The following is a 22,515-nucleotide window of genomic DNA, read 5'->3' as shown; positions in this document are numbered from 1 at the left end:
TTGTATTAGGATAAAGCTTGGAAACGAAGATTTTTAGAACATCTTGATCGATTCAAGAACCCAAATCGATTCTAGCCTTTGTAAGTTGATTTTCCTTATTAATCTTCTTCTCGTAATGTTTATTCGAAGGTTTCAAGATATAATCATTAATTAGTTGATGTGTGATTATGTTTTCCAATTTGCACGCATGATTAATCAAGTGTTCCTTCATTTTCATGAAAATAATCCAGATCTAGATGAATGGTTACGTTTTTTATTCATTTCGTTACTAGATCTGATTATACTAGTTTTCTTTTGTTGGGTTTAGGTTTTTTTCAGTTGTTTTTGTGTATGAACTATCAGTTTGTATATGATGTACTGACAAAAAACCTAGTTAATTGTTTAGTTTTTGTTTAAATAATTTTTTTTGTTGTTGTTTGATCCAGCAGTAATATATGCATACTGAATAGTTACGTTTTTTCCTATTCATTTTGTTACTAGATATGATTATAATAGTTTTATTTTGTTGGTTTTAGGTTTTTTTTCGGTTGTTTGTGTATGAACCATCAGTACATATATGCTATACTGACAAAAAACCTAGTTTATTGTTTATTTTTTGTTTAAATAATGATTTTTGTTGTTTGATCCAACAGTAGATATATCGCATACTGGAAATAAGATGCTTTGATTTTATTTTTTTTATTCATAGACTTATCACTTCTTTTGGTTTTGTTATATTCATAGATTCCTTACTTATCTGTTGATTTTTAGGTTACTATGAATCAACAGTACATATATTGAACACTGAAAAAACTGCTTTGATTATGTTTTATTCATAAATTTTATTCACTTAATTCATATGATCTGCCAGTACGTATATGGCGTACTGATAGAAACTTCTGATTTTGTTTTATTCAGAGTTTTGTCACTTTTTTTTGTTTGATCCATGAATACTTATGCTCAATACTGAAATATGTGCTAGTTTTGTATAGATTTTTCTGTGTTTACTGTGGATTTGTAGGTTTTCCTTTTTTTTTTCTATGATTTAATACTGTACTGAAAAAATATTATAGATTAATTTGTATGATCCTACAATGTATGTGATGTAATACGTTTTCTAATTTATTTATCATTGATTCTTACAGATTTGTACTCTACCTGGAAGCAGTACAGTATAAGCAAATGTATTTGGGTACTAAGATTGATCAAGAGAAGAGACTTGATAACCCTAAATCATATCGGTATGCTGTTAAGCTTGGGGATAAGCTTCCTGAACATGTTGATTGGAGAGAAAAAGGTGACGTGGTTGATGTCAAAAATCAAGGAAGTTGTGGTAAGATTTCTCTTAATTTTTAATTTTTCCTTTTTTTTTTGTTTTAAAAAAAATTCTGTCAAATTATGCATTGATTAGTTTTGATTCTGTTTGGATTTTCTTCTTATAACATTAGTTGTTCATCATCTGTCTTGTTTTGTCTTTTGCCATTCTTTAGGAAAAACCTAGAAAAAATCGCAGAAACTATTCATGTTGACCATCGTAACCTTGATTTTTCAGGATAATCAAGGGTAGAGTAGTAATTTGTTGATTAGAGTTCTTCCATGGTGCTTTTAGGAATTTTGTAAGATAAATTGTTTTTATTTGATAAATTATTTATACTCCATATTTCTGTTGAATTATTTGATAAATTGTTTATATATTTCTGTTGAATTATTGTATTAAATTATGAATTTCTGGTGAATTATTGGGTTTGTTAATGATTCAGTAGGAGATGTTGGGATTCCTTGTCAGATACAGATAATAACAGATAATATGATGGATTTTTATGTAGATGTGTCTGTGTCTGTATCTGGTTGGAAGTAATATTAAGTATAATAATTGCTCTATTCTCTGCTACAATACTGTTAAGTATTCAAACTTGGAGATTGGCAGATTGCCCCATAACAAATTGACTGTGCTTAGCGTGGCCAAATAGTAGGATTTAGCGCATTGGTTGGCTTTTGTAACATCCAATCTTAAGTTTCATTGTGATTAGCTCACATTCATGATATGATGTTTGTATTATAAATATATTTTGTTATTGAAATTGTGGATCTTTTGAAAATTGAAGGTAGTTGCTGGGCTTTTTCGATTGCTGCGGTGGAAGGTGTTAACAAAATTGCTACCGGAGAATTGATCTCACTCTCCGAACAAGAGTTGGTGGACTGTGATACATCTTACAACCAGGGATGTAATGGAGGTCTCATGGATTATGGGTTCCAGTTCATCATTAAGAATGGTGGAATCGATACCGAAGATGATTACCCTTACAAGGCTAAAGATAACAAATGTGATGTCAACAGGGTTAGTATTCGATGTTTATAAATTAGTACACCTAATAATTTTAGTGTTCAACTAATAACTTAGCTTGTAATTTCGTGGAAAAACTCCCATGTAGTGACTATTGATGGGTTCGAGGATGTGCCCGTAAATGATGAGAAGGCTTTGCAGAAAGCGGTGGCAAACCAGGTTGTCAGTGTTGCCATTGAAGCTGGTGGCCGAGCTTTCCAACTCTACAAATCGGTACAATCCCTCTCCTTACTCTAGTAGTTGTTATCTGAGTAGATCACATAGTCATGTATTGCTTAAAAAATGTCTGCATGGTGATGCCACTTTCAGATAATTTATGGTTCTAATATGATGTCTGCACGGTCATGCTTACCCATCTGCCCCACTGAATAGCATAAGTGTTAAGAGATAGACCACACTTTGTGTTGGGTTTTCTGGTTTGTTCCCTGGAATCACATGCTATCAGATTCACTGCTATGATGATGGGTCATTGTTTTGCTCCATTGAAACCTAGTCATTGTCTTAGGAGACCACATCTTAGGCAGGGTTTCGGCGTAGTATTAGAGCAATTAAAGTATAAACTAGGCTTCCATGTTTCTAACTTGCCGAATTTTCTCCCTTTCCTTGTGCTCTCCAGGGCGTATACACTGGAAGATGTGGAACAGCTTTGATCATTGATTAATTTATTTAATTTGTATGATCCTACAATGTATGTGATGTAATACGTTTTCTAATTTATTTATCATTGATTCTTACAGATTTGTACTCTACCTGGAAGCAGTGCAACAAATATATACTCGAATTTGTAAGCATTCAGATATATAATCGGATTTGTAAGCAGTACGACAGATATGTACTCAGATTTCTAAGCAGTGCGACAGATATGTACTCAAATTTGTAAGCAGTGTAGCAAATATGTACTCGAATTTTTAAGCAGTGTACCAGATATGTACTCAAATTTGTAAGCAGTGTAGACACACACGTTTGGTAGTAATGGGCATTATGGACATTTCCATGTTTTAATTAATTTTGGACCTCCGGATAAAAAAAAATCCGATTGGATCCTACTATAAATAACTATATGGGCCTAGGACCAAACAAGAAATTTTCCAATTAGAAAATGCAAGCGATCATCCCCTGTGAATTTGCTAATTTTTTATTTTTCTTTTGGAATTTCATACTTGTCTTGGATTATGAATCTATAATATTCAAGACTGTTTAAATTGAAGAATCGGCTAATCGGAATAGGACACTCCACAACCATACAAAACCCCGTAATATCATTATCAAGAGTTGTTAAATATCACATTTAACATCTATCTTCCTAGGGAAGATATCATTCACCACTTTTTGGTTTCTTGCTCACGTAGCGTCTATGAAAACAAAACGTTTCACAAAACCACAAAGGCGTCTGCGTTTGATATGTATTTCTTCTTTCATTTGGCTGTATATTTTTGTATGCAAACAACAACCAAGCAAGCAAATCCGATCCCTTCTGATGACAGTTCGTTCGTCCATGTCTCAAGCACTCAGAAGTTGCAATTCATTTATAAAATATTGTAAGCGAATCGAATATAATTGCAGGGAATATAGTAGTAGTAAATCTAATAATTAAGAAAACATGCCGAGGTATGGTTATTATTTTTTTAATATGCTCGGTGTCGAGAAAACAGTTGGATTCAAGGAAATTGCAAGTTAACTGGAATTGTAACAAACGCCTTTTCCAGGTTCTCGTAGCAAAGTGGTATAACATTTTATGTGTTTGGCGGAAAAGACTTGCACATAGTCGTAACTGAAAGGGACTAAGTTCGAGTTTCACACTAAAAAACAGTTCCAGTCTAAGCTTCAAGCTGAAATACAATATCATATTTGGCCCGAAAAAATTCAGCTAGATGCAAACAATGAATATAGAAATACAAATACTCCGTATTTAACTGAAATTTTTGTGTGGAAGTATACAGAAATATAATTAGGAAATCAGTTAATTTGCAAACGGAGCTACCCTACTTATCTTTACCCGGCTCCACTTTTGTCATAATACTAATAGGTCGACGAAGGTTGAAGATACAACTGATCATCCACCGTGACTTTGTGTTGGATTACGATATTCAAGATTGTTTTCCTTATGTAAATACAAAATAGCGTGAATCATGTTTGATACACAAGCTTGCACTGATGGAACAAGACGGTAGACAACCATACAAAACACATTAATATCGAGAGCAGTTGAGTATCATAATTCATATACAACATCTACCTAGGGAGGGCAGATATTATTCACCACTTTTTGATTTCTTGCTTGGTGTAGCGTCTCAATCTCAATCTCAAGATATGAATATATATGCATGAAAAACAAAAACATGTGATGCGTATTTGTTTTTGCTCTTCCTTTTTTTTTTACCGTTTGATAAACCTCGTCCTGCTTGCACATAGTTGTAGCTGAAAGAGACTAAGTTCAATTTTCAAACAAAAACATGAGGAACTTCAACTAGATGTGCGTTGCCATGATACTGATAGGTATGGAATGTAGCAACGTTACTTGTTCTATCAGGAATTTAGAACCTCCATAACAGCTCGGTATGAAAATAGAAGATGCAAGGGACTTTGTCTAGTTTTTTCTTTTTGTTTTTGGAATCTTATACTTATCTTGGATTTTGATATTCAAGGCTGTTTGATGATTGCACTTAAAAATTGAAGAATTAGCTAACAGAATAGGACATTCGACAATGATACCCAAAATCATAATATCAAGAGTAGTTGAATATCACATACAACATATATCCAAGGCACCGTACGTACTACAAAAGCGTCTTGATGTACGTATGATATGTCTTTCTTTTTTTCGTTTTTGCTGTATATTAATCCGATTCCTTCGGATGGCAGTTCGTTCGTCGAGCACCCAGAAGCTGAGATTCATTTATAAAGTATTGTAAACAAATCGAATATATCGATCAGAGTCGCAGGGAATATGAATATCACTACTAAAATCTAATAATTGAGAAAACAGCCCAAGGGATGGATGGTTACTATGTTTAAATATGCTTGGTGTCTGGAGAACAGTTGAAAACAAAGATTTTATTGTAGGAATATGATTTTTATAGAAGCTACTAGGGAGTGATTTTGATTACTCTAATCCCTTTCATTTAAAGTTTCATCATGCTGATGCTCAAAAAAGTGGAGTTGACACAACCAATTTTTTGTAATTCTAGTGTCTAACATTTTTTCATGATCAAGTTCCAAATGACTAAAAAAATGCAAATTAGTGGTAGGGGCTATCACTTGTTCATGAATTTTGACAACAATGATGAAAAACAGCTTAAAGATGTTATTCCATAAAGCATGGCACTTATCACTACTTTTTTTTCTTTCTTTTTTGAAGCATACTTGAGTTGATAGAATCATTAGAATTAGATTAACCTGTTTTTTAAAGAGTAGAAAATAAAAACTTGTATGAAAGATAAGTACACTAGTTTGAGACTGTTATACAAAATCTCCTCAACCAGCTGAATATGGATTTCTAGAGACTCACATTTCCCAACATATCTTTACAATGTATTTTTCTTTATGTTGCTACAAGAAAAATAAATTATGTTACACAATGGGCCTTGCTGGGGTTTTTCTATCTTGACACCTGGGCTGAGAATAAAATACAAGCCCGTATATATCGATACTCTTTAAAGCCCGTCCCGGCATTTACCTGTCATGTTGTATAATTTTGATCGACATCATGCATGTTCCTGGGTTTTGGATGTAACTAGTCAATCACTTCTCTCGAGCTCCTTGAATCTTCGATCCCATTCTTTGGCATCGTAGTCTTGGCCATTTAAGTCCTTCTCCGTGCTGTACACAATACGATCCCTTCCAATGACAGTTTGCTTGGCCATGTCACGAGCACTCAAAAGCTGGAATTTTAATTTACATAAAGAGAGTATAAGTAAAACAAGTAAAAGAATATTGCAATAAACAATGCAGGGAATATTAGTAAGAGCTAACAATTATATATACTTCATGTCGTGTCAGAAAATAAATGAAAACAAGATTTCATGACGAGGAATACAAGTTTTACAGGGTTACTCAATCAGATTCCATTAATCTAAAGTTCCACCATGCTGCTGTTGTGGATTAGACACCACCACCAATTATTGTCATAATTAACAGTTCCATTTGACAAGGTTTGAAAGGACTATCGAACACACAAGTCAGTGGTAGTGGTTATCACTAGTTCATAATGAAGTTTAACGACAATGATGAAAATAGTTTAAAGGTATTATCCCATGTTAACATCAAAGCTTAATTATACATCACTACTTGGTTGAATCATGGAAAGTGTAAAATAAAATTAACCTGTTTTTTAGGCGTAAAAACAATGTAGAGAGTAGCAAATAAACCGAAGTTTCAAAGATTAGTCATCTAAACTATTCTATCATCTTGTAAGGAAAATGGGCTGATTAAATCTGTTTAAGCATAAATACCTTCCGTCTCAGTGACGCATCTGGAGAATCAAGTAACCTAGCTCGTTGTTCTCTTGCCAGATTTCTCTTATCTATTTCAGCATTTTTTCTGCGAAGGATGAACCACCGCACCAGAGGAATAGCAAAAAAAGTGCCAGCATAAACCTGCAGTCATATTCCAGGCTTAATCAATTTGAAACAAAAATAACATCAATTGTAGGAAGAAGAAGTACTCAAGACAAAACAGACTTAAATCTACTCCTAGTCCAGTCCGTGTAACACCATGTTTATTGTGTTGATATAAGTTTCAATTGATTAAACAGTAACAAATCAGAACTTGCAGTCCTGGCCCCGGCATATTCTGCACATAATGGCTTTCTTAAACCCTAAAGGCATCTGCCATCATATCATCATCTCTTCTCCAGTTTTCCCTCTTGTTATTTTTTCCTATTGTGAATATCATACACATTAATGAAGATAGATATGAGAAGGAAAAAAAGGAATATATGTACCTGAAGCAAAGGAAATATTCCGGAGACAAATGATACAATCTCACTGGATTTGGCTGTAACAGTAGCATCCCTTCGAATAGGTTGAAAGAGAAAAATATTAGAGGCAACAATTAAGTAAGGCTGGACACTAGAGTTGGGTGCAAAGAAGGATTTAGTCATTTAGATGTTATATAACAAACTTACTTTAACAAAGTTCCAAGAACAATGACCCCAAAAAGATTTAAAGCTCCCAAACCTATGGCCAACGCCTTCTGTGTGCCCCCGGAATTACTGCAAATAAGCAAGTAGATATTATTAGAATTATTAGGATTTGCAATTTAAAGGCATGTTTTTTGAGGTCCATTTACAAATAAATAAAATAAGGTGATATGGAAAACAGACCTGAATGGCCAGTTCTTCTCTTCGAAAACTTTTTGAACTCCACCAACAAACTCATTCCAACTTTTACCTCTTTTACTCTTAGAAGAAGCGGTTTTTTGCAGAGTTGGAAATCGATACAGAATACTACCCTGCACAATGAATTATTGAGCTCATAATTATATCCTTGTTGCTTATTGAAATGCAGTGCTTTGACATGCATGTTTAAATATTAAAATGTCATACGGACAAAAAGATGACGACTTTTGGTTTGCCAATAGCCAAAGACCCAAACAGGATGTTACAAATGAAAGAACTTTTTGTATTTACTTCAAACAATTGAAACAATGAAAAACACACCTCTTCATCTACTTCTGGATAACCATCAAATTTCAGCAGTACCGGTAGAACGTATGATTCATCGTTCTGTAATAACCAAAGATGTTCCTTTCAATATCAAATACTTACAGAAGAGGACTTAGCATGCTCGGAGAATGGTTTCAGGAAATAGGTATTTCTTAATTTGAAACAAAATAAAAGGTTAACTTGCATACAGGTTACAATCATGATTAATCTTCCTAAGCGACAACAAAGCTTATTTTATTTCTATTTTATGTTACCCTGATAGATACCAAATTACTCACAATTATATAAATCCGTTGATTGGATAACGCAATTGCTTGTAACCTTCTTTAACACACACGAATTCCAACTAAAGGAAACAAATTTTGATGGAAAAACCAACGAACTTAACAAATGGTAAAAAGTAAAAATAGCTAAGAGCCTAAGACTGCTCAATACCTCAGATTTTTCCAATGGTGGTACATCAAGATATGGAGCAAGCTCTTCTGCCGTGACCACACCCCCATTTGAAGCTATGTATTGTCCAATCTACAACGTTGAGGAACAAAAGGTTCAGTTGCTACATAATTAAACCAGTAAATGTGAATACGTGGAAAGTTACAGCTGCTCCTTTTCAGATGAATGAACATAAGATGACAAATCTATTCATAAACGGGAACACGGTAGGAAAGTTTACTGTTACTCTACTCAGAATTATACACTAAGGCACTGAGCTCAAGAAATGTAAAGACGAAAGAAAAACTTAAAACAAACTCATTTCCTGATATAAATTCTCGAAGCTCTGTCAAACATAAACCAGTGCATATGTTAAAATTCTGTCTCTTAAGAACTACCCTTTAAAACTAATAAAATTATCTATGTTAGTTTTCTAGAGTGACTGAAGGTTCCAGTAGGATGTCTCTATGAATATTTTTTTCATTATATATGGACACAGATGCCACTATTTATAACCATGTAAATAACAGTAACTAGCTGAAAACTGAAGTCAGTGCTGAAGCATTACCAACTTCCACCTCTGTTCTTCGAGTCCTTGATTTGGATCTCCATCACCAAATACAAATGAGAATATCTACACCAAATTGTCACTCAAATTAGAACATTGCATCTCAAATCAGAAGACAACAGGGAAAAGACATGAGCAACTCTTGGGCATTACAGATTCAACGAAGTTCATTCCATCATTATCTGTTCTTGGTTGTCTTCTCCTGTAGTAGTATGGATCCCAATACCTACAAGATAAGCTTCACTGAGTACAAAATTATTCCATAAACCTCTTACTCAGAAAAAGCAAGCCAAAACTAGTAGATATGAGTATAGAGAACGCAAATTAGTTTTTTTTTATAAAATGTTAAGATGAGAAATGAACTCTGTGCAATCTGCATAGTGTTTCCCCGCAACTACAGAATATAACAGGCCGTAGAAGAATGACTTTATTCATATGCTCCATTGAAAATTATTTTCCGATAGATATGAGTGCATTCGATCAAGAATATTTTCATTCTCTGCATTTGATGTTCTACATTTGACATCGGCATAGTGCTTTGTATAGCTCCTCAGTAAAGTGTTTTATTCTTCAACTACTTCTCATATTTGCAAACAACAAACAAGGGTTGGGGAAGAGCTTCCACTCAAAATTATTACCAGAATAAATCAGATGGCCGGAAGAAAGATCCGAAGCCTGGATTGAATGATCTATTTTGACGTCTTCCGCGATTATCTTCATCACTGCGAACAAAAAATGATAAACGACAATGAGAATAGCCAATTACTAAGGATGGAAGACTTGACCTAATGACAGGTAAGAAAACGAGGAAAAGTACCTTCTGCTTGATAGAAGAACAATGATGGAGGTATAAACGATAACAATTGAAGCAATAAGAGCCGTCCCAAACGAAACCCTTATTACATATTCAGCTGCAGACTGTAAATGTAGATTGGTCAATATTCCATTATTTGGTCAAACCTAAGAGCAAACATTGAGTTTTATCGAATAGTAAACATTTAGAAAAATATGTGAAAGTGAGTGATATTACCTTCCCCTTTTCAAACCAAGGTTCAATTTTCAACCTAAAAGATTTGGCTAAAAGATTTGTGCGATAATCCCTGGGGAAAACATAAAGAACGTCCCCTTCATCTGATACCTGTCAAAACCATCTTGAAGAAGATTGCCCTTACGAAATCAAAAACTTCAAAGAGAAGCAGCTTATAAAAAAAGACATGAATCTAGAGTATCAATGCACCATCTAATGATGAAAAGAATACAAGTAGGTTTGTACATTTTAGCATGTGAGAACAAAATACTCACACAAACAAAAAAGAACACTACAGAACAATAAACACCATTTTCCAAGAAACTCCCAAAGCAAACACATGGTGGCAAACAAAAACAATGTCTCTAGCAAATCTTAAATTATTGAAAAGTCAAGTTTCTTACAGCTACCAGACAGTTTGAAAGGGACTATAAGTAACATTAGCTCTTTACGAAAATCAGCTGAGGAGCCTAGGAGGCCATCTTCTGGTGACTGAAAGAGATTCCTGTCGGTCATAAAAATGTGTCCCTAAGCAAGAAGTAAGCAACTACAAATTGCATCCAAATTTCACTACGTTCTCGCTTAGAATTAGGTGAGAACTTACGTTGTCACACACCTTGGCAGCAGTTGCTAGAGAATCATGATATCCTAAAGAATAATTATCAAGCAGATAGCACGCATAGTTTAATGCAGGAGTACCAAAAAGTTGTTAACATTTGTCATTTATAAATTCAAACTACCACTTCAATGTATTCAATTCCGGTTAACAGACGTACATTATTCAATCATCTAGCAACGAGCATACATAGTTTCATACTCGACTAATGAAGACAATTGTTGTTTCTAGAACCATGATGCAAGGAAACAACTTGAGCACCATTCTGCTATCCAATTTTAGCTCGAAAGCAGCCAGCACACATAGTTTAAAGCTGGAGAAATTAAAATCTATTGAGAATTATCATCTCTAGAATCAAACTACAACTTTCATGGATGCAATTCCAGTTATCAAAACCCGAAATACAATTTGAACACAGCTATGTCTAGTTCCACTATTGTTTTTGCAATTCTAGTTCAGAATCCTAATTTCATAAGAAATTACATTTCAAATTCATTCGCAAAACCAAATAAAACCTTCTAAAAATTAAAGGTTTAGGTTAAAATTACCTCCAGGAATCCATTAGTATCAGAAGCAAGTGCTTGTAATGCCTTTTCAGCTTCATCCAACTTCAAACCAGATTTACTAGAGATATCACCAACAGTAACTCTACCTCCAAATGAATCAACAGCATCCATAGCTCTTTTTCTTACATCACTTGGTAATTTATCAGTTTCAATACTATTCCCAGGTCTACTTATCCCAAGTGGAAACTCTATATTTGCTCTAATTGGTATTACTGAAACCCTAGTAGCTCTTCTTTCAACAACATTCCTCCTAAATTGAATTGATGAAGTCTGAAAGAAACTTGATTCTTTAAATTCTAATCTCTTACTACTACTATTCCCCAGAATCAATGGCTTTAATGAGAAATTCTTGTAAACATCAGATTTTTGTTGATAATGATGATGATTTTTGATTGTTAGTGTGAAACAAGTAGATATTGAAGCCATTGATAATTGCAAGAACAAAGAAGAAAAAGAATCTAGGTTTTCCCCATGGAACTGAGAGAATCTTTGAATTTTCTGAGTGGCTCTAAATTTCGATCAGATCTTTTAGAAGGAAAATAGACGAGTTGAATCGGACTTGTTGGTGCTATTTAAACCGTGGGAATCAAAGATTGGGTTAGCATTGAAGTTATGTCGTGTTTAAGGTTAAGCCTAAAGATACGTATGTCCCACAGAGAGTGCCAAAAAAAAATTCTTATGGGACCGGCGGAAGTGTAATACGATGGGTGGGTGCCATAAAAATTCTTATTTGCAATCTTTTTTTTCTTTTTTTGTTTGAAGCAATCTGTTTTTTTTTGATCCGCAAAGGATAATTTTTTTAATCGGCAAACAATAACAATATATTAACGTGCTTATCGGAGGTAAGTAAAACAAACTCAAGAGCTATAATAAAAATAACCCAACCAAGAGACACGGACCTCTAACAATCTCAATTATCGATAGTGTTATCAAGATTAAAACTATTTAACGCCTCATCTGAACGTGTCTAGTCGAAGACTAGGGTTTGAACTTGCCGAATAAAATCATCTACCACCATCGTTTTGTGATCAAAAATTAAAGTATTTTGAGTTATTCATATAGACCAACAAATAACATGGGAATAAGAGGCCACAACTTTTTTCTAATTGGGTAAACTAACTTGCATTTCCAATTCTTAACGATTAGGTCTATGCAATTCGGCTTAACCCACTAAGTATCGGTAGTCCTTGAAAATCCTACACTTAGGACGTAAAATTGCAGTAAAAGAAGAGATGAAAACTTGACTCCCCACTCTGACGACAAAGAAGGCAACCATTCACCAAAAAAAGAAGAGATGAAAACTTGACTCCCACTCTGACGACAAAGAAGGCAACCATTCACAAAAAGTTTACCTCGTTTATAAAGTTTATCCATAGTGGCAAGCCTCTTATAATAAACTAACCACAAGAAGGCCAACAAGCTTATCCTTGTTGGCTTTCGACATGAATATTACAGTCCTATTGAAAGCCAACAAGGTATGTTATTTCTCTCAAGCAGCTATTACATGATGAAGCTCTTCAATGGATTGGGAGAGAGCTGAATTCGCGAATTCTCACTTAGCCTTCCCTTTTGAAAAGGTAATGGATATCTATTCTGCTGCTAAGTGGTTCCCCGGTACATTTTGATTATAGTGCATTACGATAATGAATACTTTGATTGGGCAATGAGACTCCCCCGAGTTTAAGAGAGGATAACACATAAAAGGTTATTTTTTCGACTTAATTAATTTAAAAAGTTAAAAATTAATCTGAAAATTAAATTTCAAAATGACCTCTAGAGCAAAAAATGTACTCTTCTTGTGGAGTAAAAAAGAACTTTGTTTTGACTTTTGGAAACTAATTCTGCTTCTAGTTGATAAAACCGGACCTTATAAGCCAACTAAAAACAACAATAGTCATCGATAAGGCTCGATAGAGGAAATATTTAATTAGCATTTTTGAAACCGCATAATTACAATTTTAATTATATATTTGTAATTGGATATCTGAATTTTCGATATGGAATTGGACGAGTACCAGATATTCGGTATGGATAGACATGCTAAATACATTAGAATTTTGTGGATCTTGCCTAACGTGGTCCATGGTACCAATCAAAAAGTAGTCATCTTTTTTTTTTCATATCTTGTTAGAATCTAGTCCGGGATGATCCAACATTATTTTATTTTAGAAAATTTGTGAAATTTTATTTTTAGGGCACTTATATCAACATCATCCATAGCTATTTTTCATACATCAATTGGTAATTTTATCAGTTTCAATACTATTCCCAAATTTACTTAATCCAAGTGGAAACTCTATATTCGCTCCAATTAGTACTACTGAAACCCTAGTAGCTCTTCTTTCAACAATAATATTCCTACTAAATTGAATTGATGAAGTTTGAAAGAAACTTGATTCTTTAAACTCAAATCTCTTATTATTATTCCCCAAAAACAATGGCTTAAATGAGAGATTCTTGTAAACATGATATTGTTGTTGATAATGATGATGATTCTTGATTGTTAGTGTAAAACAATTAGATATTGAATCCATTGATGATTGCAAGAACAAAGAAGAAAAAGAATCTAGGTTTTCCTCGAGAAACTGCTGTAATTTTGAGAGAATCCTTCATAATTCTGAGTGTCTCTAAAACTTCGATCAGATCTTGTAACAGGAAAATAGACGAGTTGAATCAGACTTGTTGGTAGGTTTTAAATCGTGGGATTCAAAGATTGGGTTGCGAGTGAAATTTTGTCATGTTTAAGGTTAAGCCTAAGGATATATATGCCCCACAAAGAGTGCCAAATAATAAAAAATAAATCATGTAGGACCGATGGAAGTGGAATACAAGAATAAGATGGGTGGGTCCTATATGGGATTTGGTACCCTCTTAAGTAAACCCATACCCCATTAGCAGTCGTTCGAAATTTTGACACCGATTTCGATATGTAGGACATATTACAATCCTGTCGAAAGCCAACAAGATAATCAGCAACAAGCCAACAATGTATGTTATTTATCCCAGCCAGTTATTACATCATGAAGCCCTTTTGGGGTAGAGAGTTGAACTCATGAATTCTCACATAGCCTTTCCTCTTGGAAAGGTAATGGATATCCTTTTTTTATATATAAAAAAACTTAGGCTAGTAATGCTTAAGAGGAGTACAAACCATAGCTAGTGGTAAGCAGATTGCCACTACTCCTAGAATTAGTGTTGTTACAAGCTATAGACTGATTAAAATTTCCCATGTTTTGAAGTCTAGAGGCCTATTAAAATAAAAGAAATAACATTGGATCTACTCTTATTATCTTTATTGTCTTCTCTACTAATTTTTTCATGGTAACTGAGGTAATGGGCATCAATTGTGCTGCTAAGTGGTTCCCCAGACATTTTAATTATAACATGTTGCTAGAATGTATACTTCTAAATTCTAATCTCTTGTATATTTGTTATTTGTAGTTGGGCAATGAAAATCTCCCAAGTTTACGGGAGTAAAAAGTAAGTTTTTCGACTTAATTAAATTTAAAAGTCAATCTTAAAATGACTTTTAGAGCAAAAAATGTACTCTTCTTGCTGAGTAAAAAAGAACTTTGTTTTGTCTTTTAGAAAACTAATTATGCTTCTAGTTGATAAAAACGGACCTTAAGCCGACTAAAAACAACAATAGTGGTCGGTAAGGCTCATTAGAATAAATCTATGATTACAATTTTTAAAACCGGATAATTAGTTATATACCTTTAACATTTCAGATAAGGGGATATCTGAATTTTCGATAAGGAATTGGACGAGTACAAGATATTCGGTATGGATAAATAGTCCAAATACATTAGAATTTTGTCGATCTCGCCTAACGTGGTCCATGATACCAATCAAAAATTAGTTTTCTTTTTTTCATATCTTATTAGAGGATAATTCGGGACGACCCAACATCTTTTCTTTTTTGGCTCCCCATTGTGGTTGCATTAAAATGCTTGGAGAAAATTCAGTGTCATTTTGAGATGAACAGCTATTCTGAAAACTCAAAATTAACTCGGCTTTACCATTTTTCTTTAGATATACTTTTTTATATAGTTTAGGTCCCGGTTCGCAACGCTTTTATGTTGCCTAAGAAAATTGGAGTGGGTTTTCCTGACCGTCCTATAAACCTTGTTGATTTCCACTTTCAGCATCTTTTGGAAATCACCTTTTGATCTCTGATTTGCACAGAAAGATCCAAAAGATCACATTGTTACAGAATCTTTTGTTTATCTTTTTCTGAAAATCAACTTTTATATTATATTATCCCAAGCCGTTACCCTTAACAGCAGACACTCGGCCGTAATAACCCTAGAGCTACCCTTACACCTTTTAGCTTAAAGATGTTTTTCTCAATCTTTCTTATAGGTGTAAGACATTCATTATAAAAATTTACGCAAACATAGGTTTTATTATCATGTTTATCTCTTTTTTTTTTTTTAGTTCCAGTTCACAAGTTTCAGAGAACTTCCTCTTTCTCATGGATCCCCAACTTTGTGAGGTCCAAAACAGAATAGAAAAAACCTTTATCTCTGAAAGACTTAAAGCCTTGAAACAACCAATTCTATCTACAAAATACCTAACCCAAGGAGCAAGCCAGTGGAAGTTATGATTTTTTGGGAAAAATCTACACATCCAAAGAATACTCAGTTGCTGAGTTAGATAAGGATCTTAAGAAACTCTAGATCAACAGTAAGGATATCTACATTAAGAAAAAACAAAACTATTGCTAAATGATTAAGTTTTTACACATGAGGGGTTGGCATGGTCCTTAATCTAAGGTCATGTCCTTAGAAAGAGACTTGATATTTATGGATCCATGGAAACCCATGATACCAAAAAGTAAAGTGGATTTATCAAAACAACTCATATGGCTAAGACTTTACAGCATGCAATCATAATTTGCAAACCCTCCTATAGTTAAAAGTATTGTAATGGTGATAGGTGAAGTAAAAGATCTTGATCCTCCAGATTGTACAGTACCCAAAGTCAAAGTTCAAAAGATAAAAGTCTTATTGGATATGTCAGAGACCCTTTAAGAAAAGGTATTTGGATGAAGAATGCAGTAGGAGAAAAAATGTTGATTAGACTTGTTAGAGCACTGCTCGGTCGAACTCGCATGCGTTGCTATCTCAAGCATGTTTGTCAATATTAGTTATCAAAACTATAAGTCTTGATTTCTAGCCTATTTATAGATGTCTCGGACTAGGACATAGTTTGTGTAGTTGAGCTTAGACTTCACGTCGCTTATCACTTGAAGACGAAGAACTACTGAGGAGAGCTTGTGGAACTTCATCGACAAAATGTATGTGGAGACTTAAACTCATCTATCACTTGGAAAGTCTATTTTTACTCTATCTCCTATATTGAGACATAAGTCGTGTTATAATATAGTTTTCTCTATACACATTTGAGATTTCGAGCTGAGTATATCTCGCTTACATATTTCTCGAAATATGTGTTGGTAAGCTTTCGCTTCGACCAAGTTCATCTTATATCATGATAAAATTTCCGAGTAATATCTTACATGGTTTGTGTGATACAATCATTTGGTGTAAGACTTGGAATGTTTCGATAATGATTATTTCAATATCTTGAAAATTGCTTTGATGCTAATAGTGTGTGAAAACGGCTATTGTCATTGTAGAAGAATGTTTCAATGATTGAAATAAAGAGTTTAGAATCTTGTAACCATCTTTGGATATAAGCATAATGTGTTCGCACATTAGTGTATAAGTCTAAAAGCGGGAGCCTAAAGTATGCATACTTGTATGTATACAAAAAGGTTGTAGGAGACTGGGTAAGTATGCGTACCCGTACGCATACTGGCGGAAGTTCACATCCGTGAATTTCTGCTGAGTTTGAAAACCAAAACCAAACTCATCCGGTTACTTAAAGTACGCGTACACGTACGCATACTGGCGAAAATTTCACGTCCGTGAATTTCTGCTGAGTTTAAAAACTAAAAAAAACTCAAATACGGTTACTTAAGTACGCATACTTAAGTAGGTTACTTTCTAAAATCGGTTGTACATGAACCTAAAACATTTATCAATAAGGAATGCAATCTTTGCAAGACGTGGCTATAATGTTCATGTATCGACTCGAGTGAATCAAACCGATTTTGCTTCAATTGTGTTCTTGTATAAATCCATGAGAATATAGCAATTGAACAACTCATTAACTAGTTTCATTTGAGTCATTTAAACTAGTTTTCACTAGTGGAAAATCAAAAAATAAGCCTGCCAGAAAAGGATTTAACATCACTAGAAACGACTGCTTCTGGACGCCCTAGAATTATAGTCTGATCTATCAAAACGACTGTTTCTGAGATTTTTAAATTACGACTTACTTCAGTGCACTTATTATAAGTGCTAACATAAACAGACGTTTCATTATATTCAATATTAAAAACTATAAAATCTAATCTACAGTGATATGGGTCTGAATAATTTCAAAAAAGTTGACTCATCTGAATCGCAGTCTAACTGGTATTTCTGACTGAACCTATTTCAGAAAATCTGATTCATCGGAATCCCCTGACTCGTTTCTGACTGAAGATTAGAAACTCTTCAAATTCAAATTAAAAACTCATTTCATACACTAATCAAAACATTCACCATTCAATTCAAGTTTTGTTGTACCACATTAATTGAATTCACATGTGAATTGAGCTGACACTTAGGTCAAAACCCCAAAAAGCTCTGCACAACTACTGAATTCACACCAATTTAAGTTCTTACAGATGTATTTTCTTACAATAGGTGGAAACCAACCTACAAATAATGAAAATATACTAAAACCAGCAAAAAGATGAACTGCTCTGCCAACTGATCGAAATAGTATACCTGCGGCAAAATAAATTCGGGCATTAGAAGTTTAAAAACAAAGTTCACATCATAGTACGACTGGTTCTCACAAACAAGAAATTCTTTAAGAGATGATGATGATAAAAAAAAAAGAGTATGGTGCTCATTAACTTAAACTGGTGATGACAAAAAAATCAAGGAGCAGCTGCAAGCAACAATCAGAGAATGGTGCTCATTAACTTGTAAAGAAGATATATACCTGAATGACAGGCTGCAATCCTTGGTTTTAGCTTGTTTTATGATAACATGAAGAGGACCATGTGTTCAGCTCTTCATGTACATAGAAAAAAAGAATTCATTACAGGAATCACTCATATTGTTATACCTTAAAGTTGTGAAGCATGAAGTAGTTACCGTACCGCACAGCAGATCTGAAATCAACACCGTGTACCATATCCTGTCCCAAAAGACACATGAGTGATACATTCAAGTGAGAAGGTATCAACTGCCTGGGGATTCAACCAGGAGGTTATCATGATCAAGTTTAACTAGACGGTCAGTTTGGTCACATAAGGATACAATTGTAGCCTATATGACATACCAATATAATACCACAGATCGAACACCTTCCGAGTCATAAACAAGTAAACCATACCAGCCAAACACACGCACAAGCCAGACAAGATATGATTATAAAAATGAGAGATTAAATAATGGAAGTGTCCACACACAGAGACAACATGTTTTTGCAGAGAGTAAATGATGCAAAGCAAAGCAATAAATTCAATAAGAAAACACAACAATCATCTACCAAAGGCTCACAAAAGCATAATCCATGTTATCGATTCAAGAATTTGTACCGCCAGTATGCAACCAAGAGTAGGCATAATCCGCACAACAGACCCACTAGTAGAGAATGGCTCAAACTCCTGCTCATGTATGAAGATCTCATTGGTCTGCACCACAAACCCACTAATGTAGGAACAAGTCGCATGACATAACAGACCCACTAGTGGAGAACGGCTCAAACTCCATCTCAAGTATGAAGATATCCCTTGTCATGTACCAGAAACATTATAAGAGCAATCTCAAGAGAAAAAACACACAAGAAATATATAACGGAACCAGTAAGGTAGCAACAAAACCTCGTCAAAGAAAACCCAAAAAGCATTCAGGTCATGCAATTCATTCCCTTTGGTACTACAATACTGTAGGGCCTATGCAATGTACAGAGAAACCTTTAGACGCATGTCCCTCTCAATTGTTTCACTTTCGCCAGTCAAATTGGATTTAACGGCAGACACCAACACTTATTTTACTGATACGATGGAAATACACTTGACACTTGTAAGTTGTAAGACTGGATTCCCTTAATGGAAACTCTGGTTTTGGAAATTACAGCCAAACAAGTGATGATAAACAGACATACTATGAAGCACAGACAAGTCCTGTGTGAATCAAGTGAAACATTGTTAAATAAAACTTGAAATCACTGAAACAATTAGCCTAATAAATTCTAAGAAAACACACAAATCATCACTACTACTAGGCCACTAGATGAACTTAACCAAATTATTTTCCAACAACTTCATTCAGGACATGATTACAATCCACACATGATCTCAAAATGACAAGTAACAGTATGCAAGATAATCTACACAAGATCTAATAAGTATATTAACAGTCGTATATTATTAAGATGAGTTCGGGAAGTATAAGCTACAATCCAATAAGCTGGCAATTCAGTTCCATATTTACCAGAATCTAGGATGCCAATGATCACATCATCTTTAGATTCAATTTCTGTCAGTTGGTCATACTGTGGAATAGGAATTTCCAGGAATGAGTAGTATGAATTTGGTTAATCCTACATTCAAAAGAAAGTAATGAATTAGTAAATACAACGACTCTGCATTAGGTATAAAAATTGAGTACAAATCGAGATTACCATGAAGCTTCTGTCCTACGGTATAGATGATGTGAATGAAGTGTTAATGGTGAACGGAAAGTTAAGATGATCTAAAATGCTCCTCGTTGAACTTTTATCAAGCAGCTAAAGTGCAGGGATTGTCTTGGTCCAGAGATGTCCTCTGCTGATTGTTTCCAACCCCTTTTAAAGCCAATATTTGCCTGCAAACACATCACATGAAGACTCAATGAAGTGATTGTTGAACTCTGCTTCTTCTTGTATGTTTAAATGAAGTGCTTGTTCAGAGCTCAATGGCTATCAAACATTAAAAAAACAACAAAAACAAAGGCAAGGTTTTGTTTCAATTTCAAAAATTTACTAAAAAGATGGTTTTATTTTAGGATTTGAAGACAAACAAAGATATCAACAGATTTGGGTTTGTGAGTAACCACCGAAGTTGATGTTTCGGCTTTGCGGAAAACCCATGTTGTAAAATTCCTTCATTACAGTACCACAATTTGCAGAATGAAGAAAACATGAGAAAATCAAAAAAAATAAAAAAAAATAAAAAATAAAAAAATTATAACAACAATGAGGTTTATACAATTATACATGAGGAGATCTTCTTCTTGGGTCTTCATCACCACCAGAAATAGCAGCAATAAGAGTACATGATGTCGTCGATGATGGATCTATATCTTCAGATCGAATTAAATAATACGAATCAAATCTAATCTAATCAAATAATGACAATCCCAAGTAAAAACTAAATCAAAGTTAAAAATTAGTTCAGTGATCTCTAGTTCAATATCTTCTTCTTCCCATTAATCAAACTAGATTTTTGAATTACAATAAAAAGTGTTTGCTTTTCATTTCTGCTGATTCACGAGTTTTGATTTTGAGATGCGGTTATGAATAAGCTTCGATTTGTGAGATTGAGGTTCGATTGAATTTGAGATGGGATTATGAATAATCTTCGATTTCCGAGATTGAGATAGAAATTCGATATGTGAGAGAGGGGTTTCATTAGGAAACTGAGAGAGAACTGAGGCTGTGAGAAAGAGAGAAGTGATGGAAGAGGCAGACCGGTAGAAACAATGTAGATAGGATTTCTTTCTAGAAACTCATAGAAACAATTTTCTAACGCAGACTTAACTGAAGTGGGACCATAAGAACAAGTTCCCCCAACAGTCTTAGTGTAGGTCCACGTGGAAGTATATACATTTCCTAAACTTCCCCCATGTATTAGGACTGCTATGAAGGCTAGATTTGCTTTTCGGTGAAAAAAGACTATCTTGGGAAGCCCAATATATAAAGAAAGTCTGGGAAAGTCTGAATTATAAATCTTAAGCAGACTTAAAAAACTCATTTTCCACTAGTGTATGGCTAAGATGAATAAGGTTGATATGAGAGTAATTATATGGCCAACCTCGGTTAATTATTTGTGAACCAACATGGTGTACACGTTTGGGTACGGCTACATAAACCTAAATGAGGGTACATTTCATTTGTGTGTAACAAGCTAAGTTAGATCTAACGGTTGAAAGATATTATCTTGGTTGAATCAGGTTTTTCATCTAACGGTGAATATTGAATGCTTTGTTACCAAGGCAACTTAGATTGCAAACCCTGGTTTGAAAACTATATAAAGGAGAACTCTAGTAACTGGGAAACCTAATCCCCACACCTCTTGTGTGCTACTAGTTGCATAACTAGAGTCGATTCTCCTTTAACCTTAGGTTTCTTCTCGAGACCCTGTAGGTTAACGACTTGAAGACTTCATTGGGATTCTGAAGCCATACCCAACTATTCTCTTTATGGTTGTGTGATTTGATCTTGTTGTTTCTATCGTGATTGAGTGCAATTGTAAAATTGGCTTGAGGTGATTGATAATACTAGGTTGTTCCACAATAATAATCCCAAACACCTTCATCTCATCGTTTGTGATTTCACAATAACTTGTTTCTCTAGTCGATTAAGTTTATTGTGAGGTGATTGATAATACTACGCTGTTCTTCGGGAATATAAGTCCGGTTTATCAATTGGTTCCTATTCACCTTGATTTATCAAAACATGGAACAAAAACTCTTGGGTATATCTGTGGGAGACAGATTTATTCAATCCTATAGACTTTTCTGTGTGAAACAGATTTGTTTATCAAGTCTTCGACTTTGGTTCGTATCAACTCTTAGTTGTGGGTGAGATCAGCTAAGGGAATCAAGTGCGTAGTATCCTGATGGGATCAGAGATGTAAGGAGCACAACTGTACCTTGAATCAGTGTGAGATTGATTAGGGTTCAACTACAGTCCAGTCCGAAGTTAATCGGTAGTAGGCTAGTGTCTGTAGCGGCTTAATACAGTATGGTGTTCAATCTGGACTAGGTCCCGGGGTTTTTCTGCATTTGCGTTTTCCTCGTTAACAAAATTATGGTGTCTGTGTTATTTCTTTTCTGCATTATATTTTGTTATATAATTGAAATATCACAGGTTGTGCGTTAAGATCAATCGATTAGAATATCCAACCTTGGATTGTTGATTTACATTTATTGACACTTGAACATTGGTCTTTGGTACCGTTCAAGTAATTCCTCTTATATTCAATC

The 22,515-nt window shown here is 34.3% G+C and overlaps 2 protein-coding genes and 1 long non-coding RNA gene across 5 annotated transcripts; 1 reads left to right on the top strand and 2 right to left on the bottom strand.

Annotated features, from left to right (window-relative positions):
• The first annotated feature begins 1,141 nt into the window (after window positions 1–1,141).
• Window positions 1,142–2,984, top strand: LOC113324116 (oryzain alpha chain-like). The gene is made up of 4 exons (XM_026572452.1): window positions 1,142–1,312; window positions 2,085–2,317; window positions 2,396–2,536; window positions 2,940–2,984. Exons 1-4 carry the CDS (start codon window positions 1,162–1,164, stop codon window positions 2,982–2,984), a joined length of 570 nt encoding a protein of 189 aa, XP_026428237.1. The 5' UTR covers window positions 1,142–1,161.
• Window positions 2,985–5,712: 2,728 nt separating this feature from the next.
• Window positions 5,713–11,747, bottom strand: LOC113322848 (uncharacterized protein At5g03900, chloroplastic-like). The gene is made up of 13 exons (XM_026571016.1): window positions 11,180–11,747; window positions 10,019–10,126; window positions 9,806–9,906; window positions 9,627–9,710; window positions 9,142–9,214; window positions 8,989–9,054; window positions 8,424–8,513; window positions 7,983–8,048; window positions 7,647–7,774; window positions 7,449–7,535; window positions 7,266–7,335; window positions 6,775–6,918; window positions 5,713–6,204 (listed from the first exon to the last, which is right to left on the bottom strand). The coding sequence occupies exons 1-13, from the start codon at window positions 11,621–11,623 to the stop codon at window positions 6,061–6,063; spliced, it is 1,605 nt and encodes a 534-aa protein (XP_026426801.1). The 5' UTR covers window positions 11,624–11,747; the 3' UTR covers window positions 5,713–6,060.
• A 6,008-nt stretch (window positions 11,748–17,755) lies between these two features.
• Window positions 17,756–20,996, bottom strand: LOC113323706. 3 transcript variants are annotated; one of them, XR_003347781.1, is made up of 5 exons: window positions 20,525–20,996; window positions 19,952–20,133; window positions 19,762–19,870; window positions 18,263–19,451; window positions 17,756–18,042 (listed from the first exon to the last, which is right to left on the bottom strand). It is a non-coding gene; the product is annotated as an uncharacterized LOC113323706 (long non-coding RNA). The 3 variants fall into 3 exon arrangements; XR_003347780.1 differs by having other exon boundaries at window positions 18,263–19,870; window positions 20,517–20,996; XR_003347779.1 differs by having other exon boundaries at window positions 18,263–19,870.
• Between the last annotated feature and the right edge of the window lie 1,519 nt (window positions 20,997–22,515).

This window comes from Papaver somniferum, chromosome 11 (assembly GCF_003573695.1).
Source record: "Papaver somniferum cultivar HN1 chromosome 11, ASM357369v1, whole genome shotgun sequence".
Taxonomy (NCBI): domain Eukaryota; kingdom Viridiplantae; phylum Streptophyta; class Magnoliopsida; order Ranunculales; family Papaveraceae; genus Papaver; species Papaver somniferum.
The sequence above is the reverse complement of the archived record's forward strand: the minus strand, read 5'-3'. Positions and strand labels throughout refer to the sequence as shown.

Coding starts and splice junctions, on each gene's coding strand:
- LOC113324116 (XM_026572452.1), top strand. CDS start 1,162: ATGTATTTGGGTACTAAGATTGATCAAGAGAAGAGACTTGATAACCCT. Junction 1,313..2,084: donor CAAAAATCAAGGAAGTTGTG/GTAAGATTTCTC, acceptor TGAAAATTGAAG/GTAGTTGCTGGGCTTTTTCG. Junction 2,537..2,939: donor CTTTCCAACTCTACAAATCG/GTACAATCCCTC, acceptor TGTGCTCTCCAG/GGCGTATACACTGGAAGATG.
- LOC113322848 (XM_026571016.1), bottom strand. CDS start 11,623: ATGGCTTCAATATCTACTTGTTTCACACTAACAATCAAAAATCATCAT. Junction 10,127..11,179: donor ATACTAATGGATTCCTGGAG/GTAATTTTAACC, acceptor TGGTTTTGACAG/GTATCAGATGAAGGGGACGT. Junction 7,336..7,448: donor GTTCTTGGAACTTTGTTAAA/GTAAGTTTGTTA, acceptor ACCTATTCGAAG/GGATGCTACTGTTACAGCCA.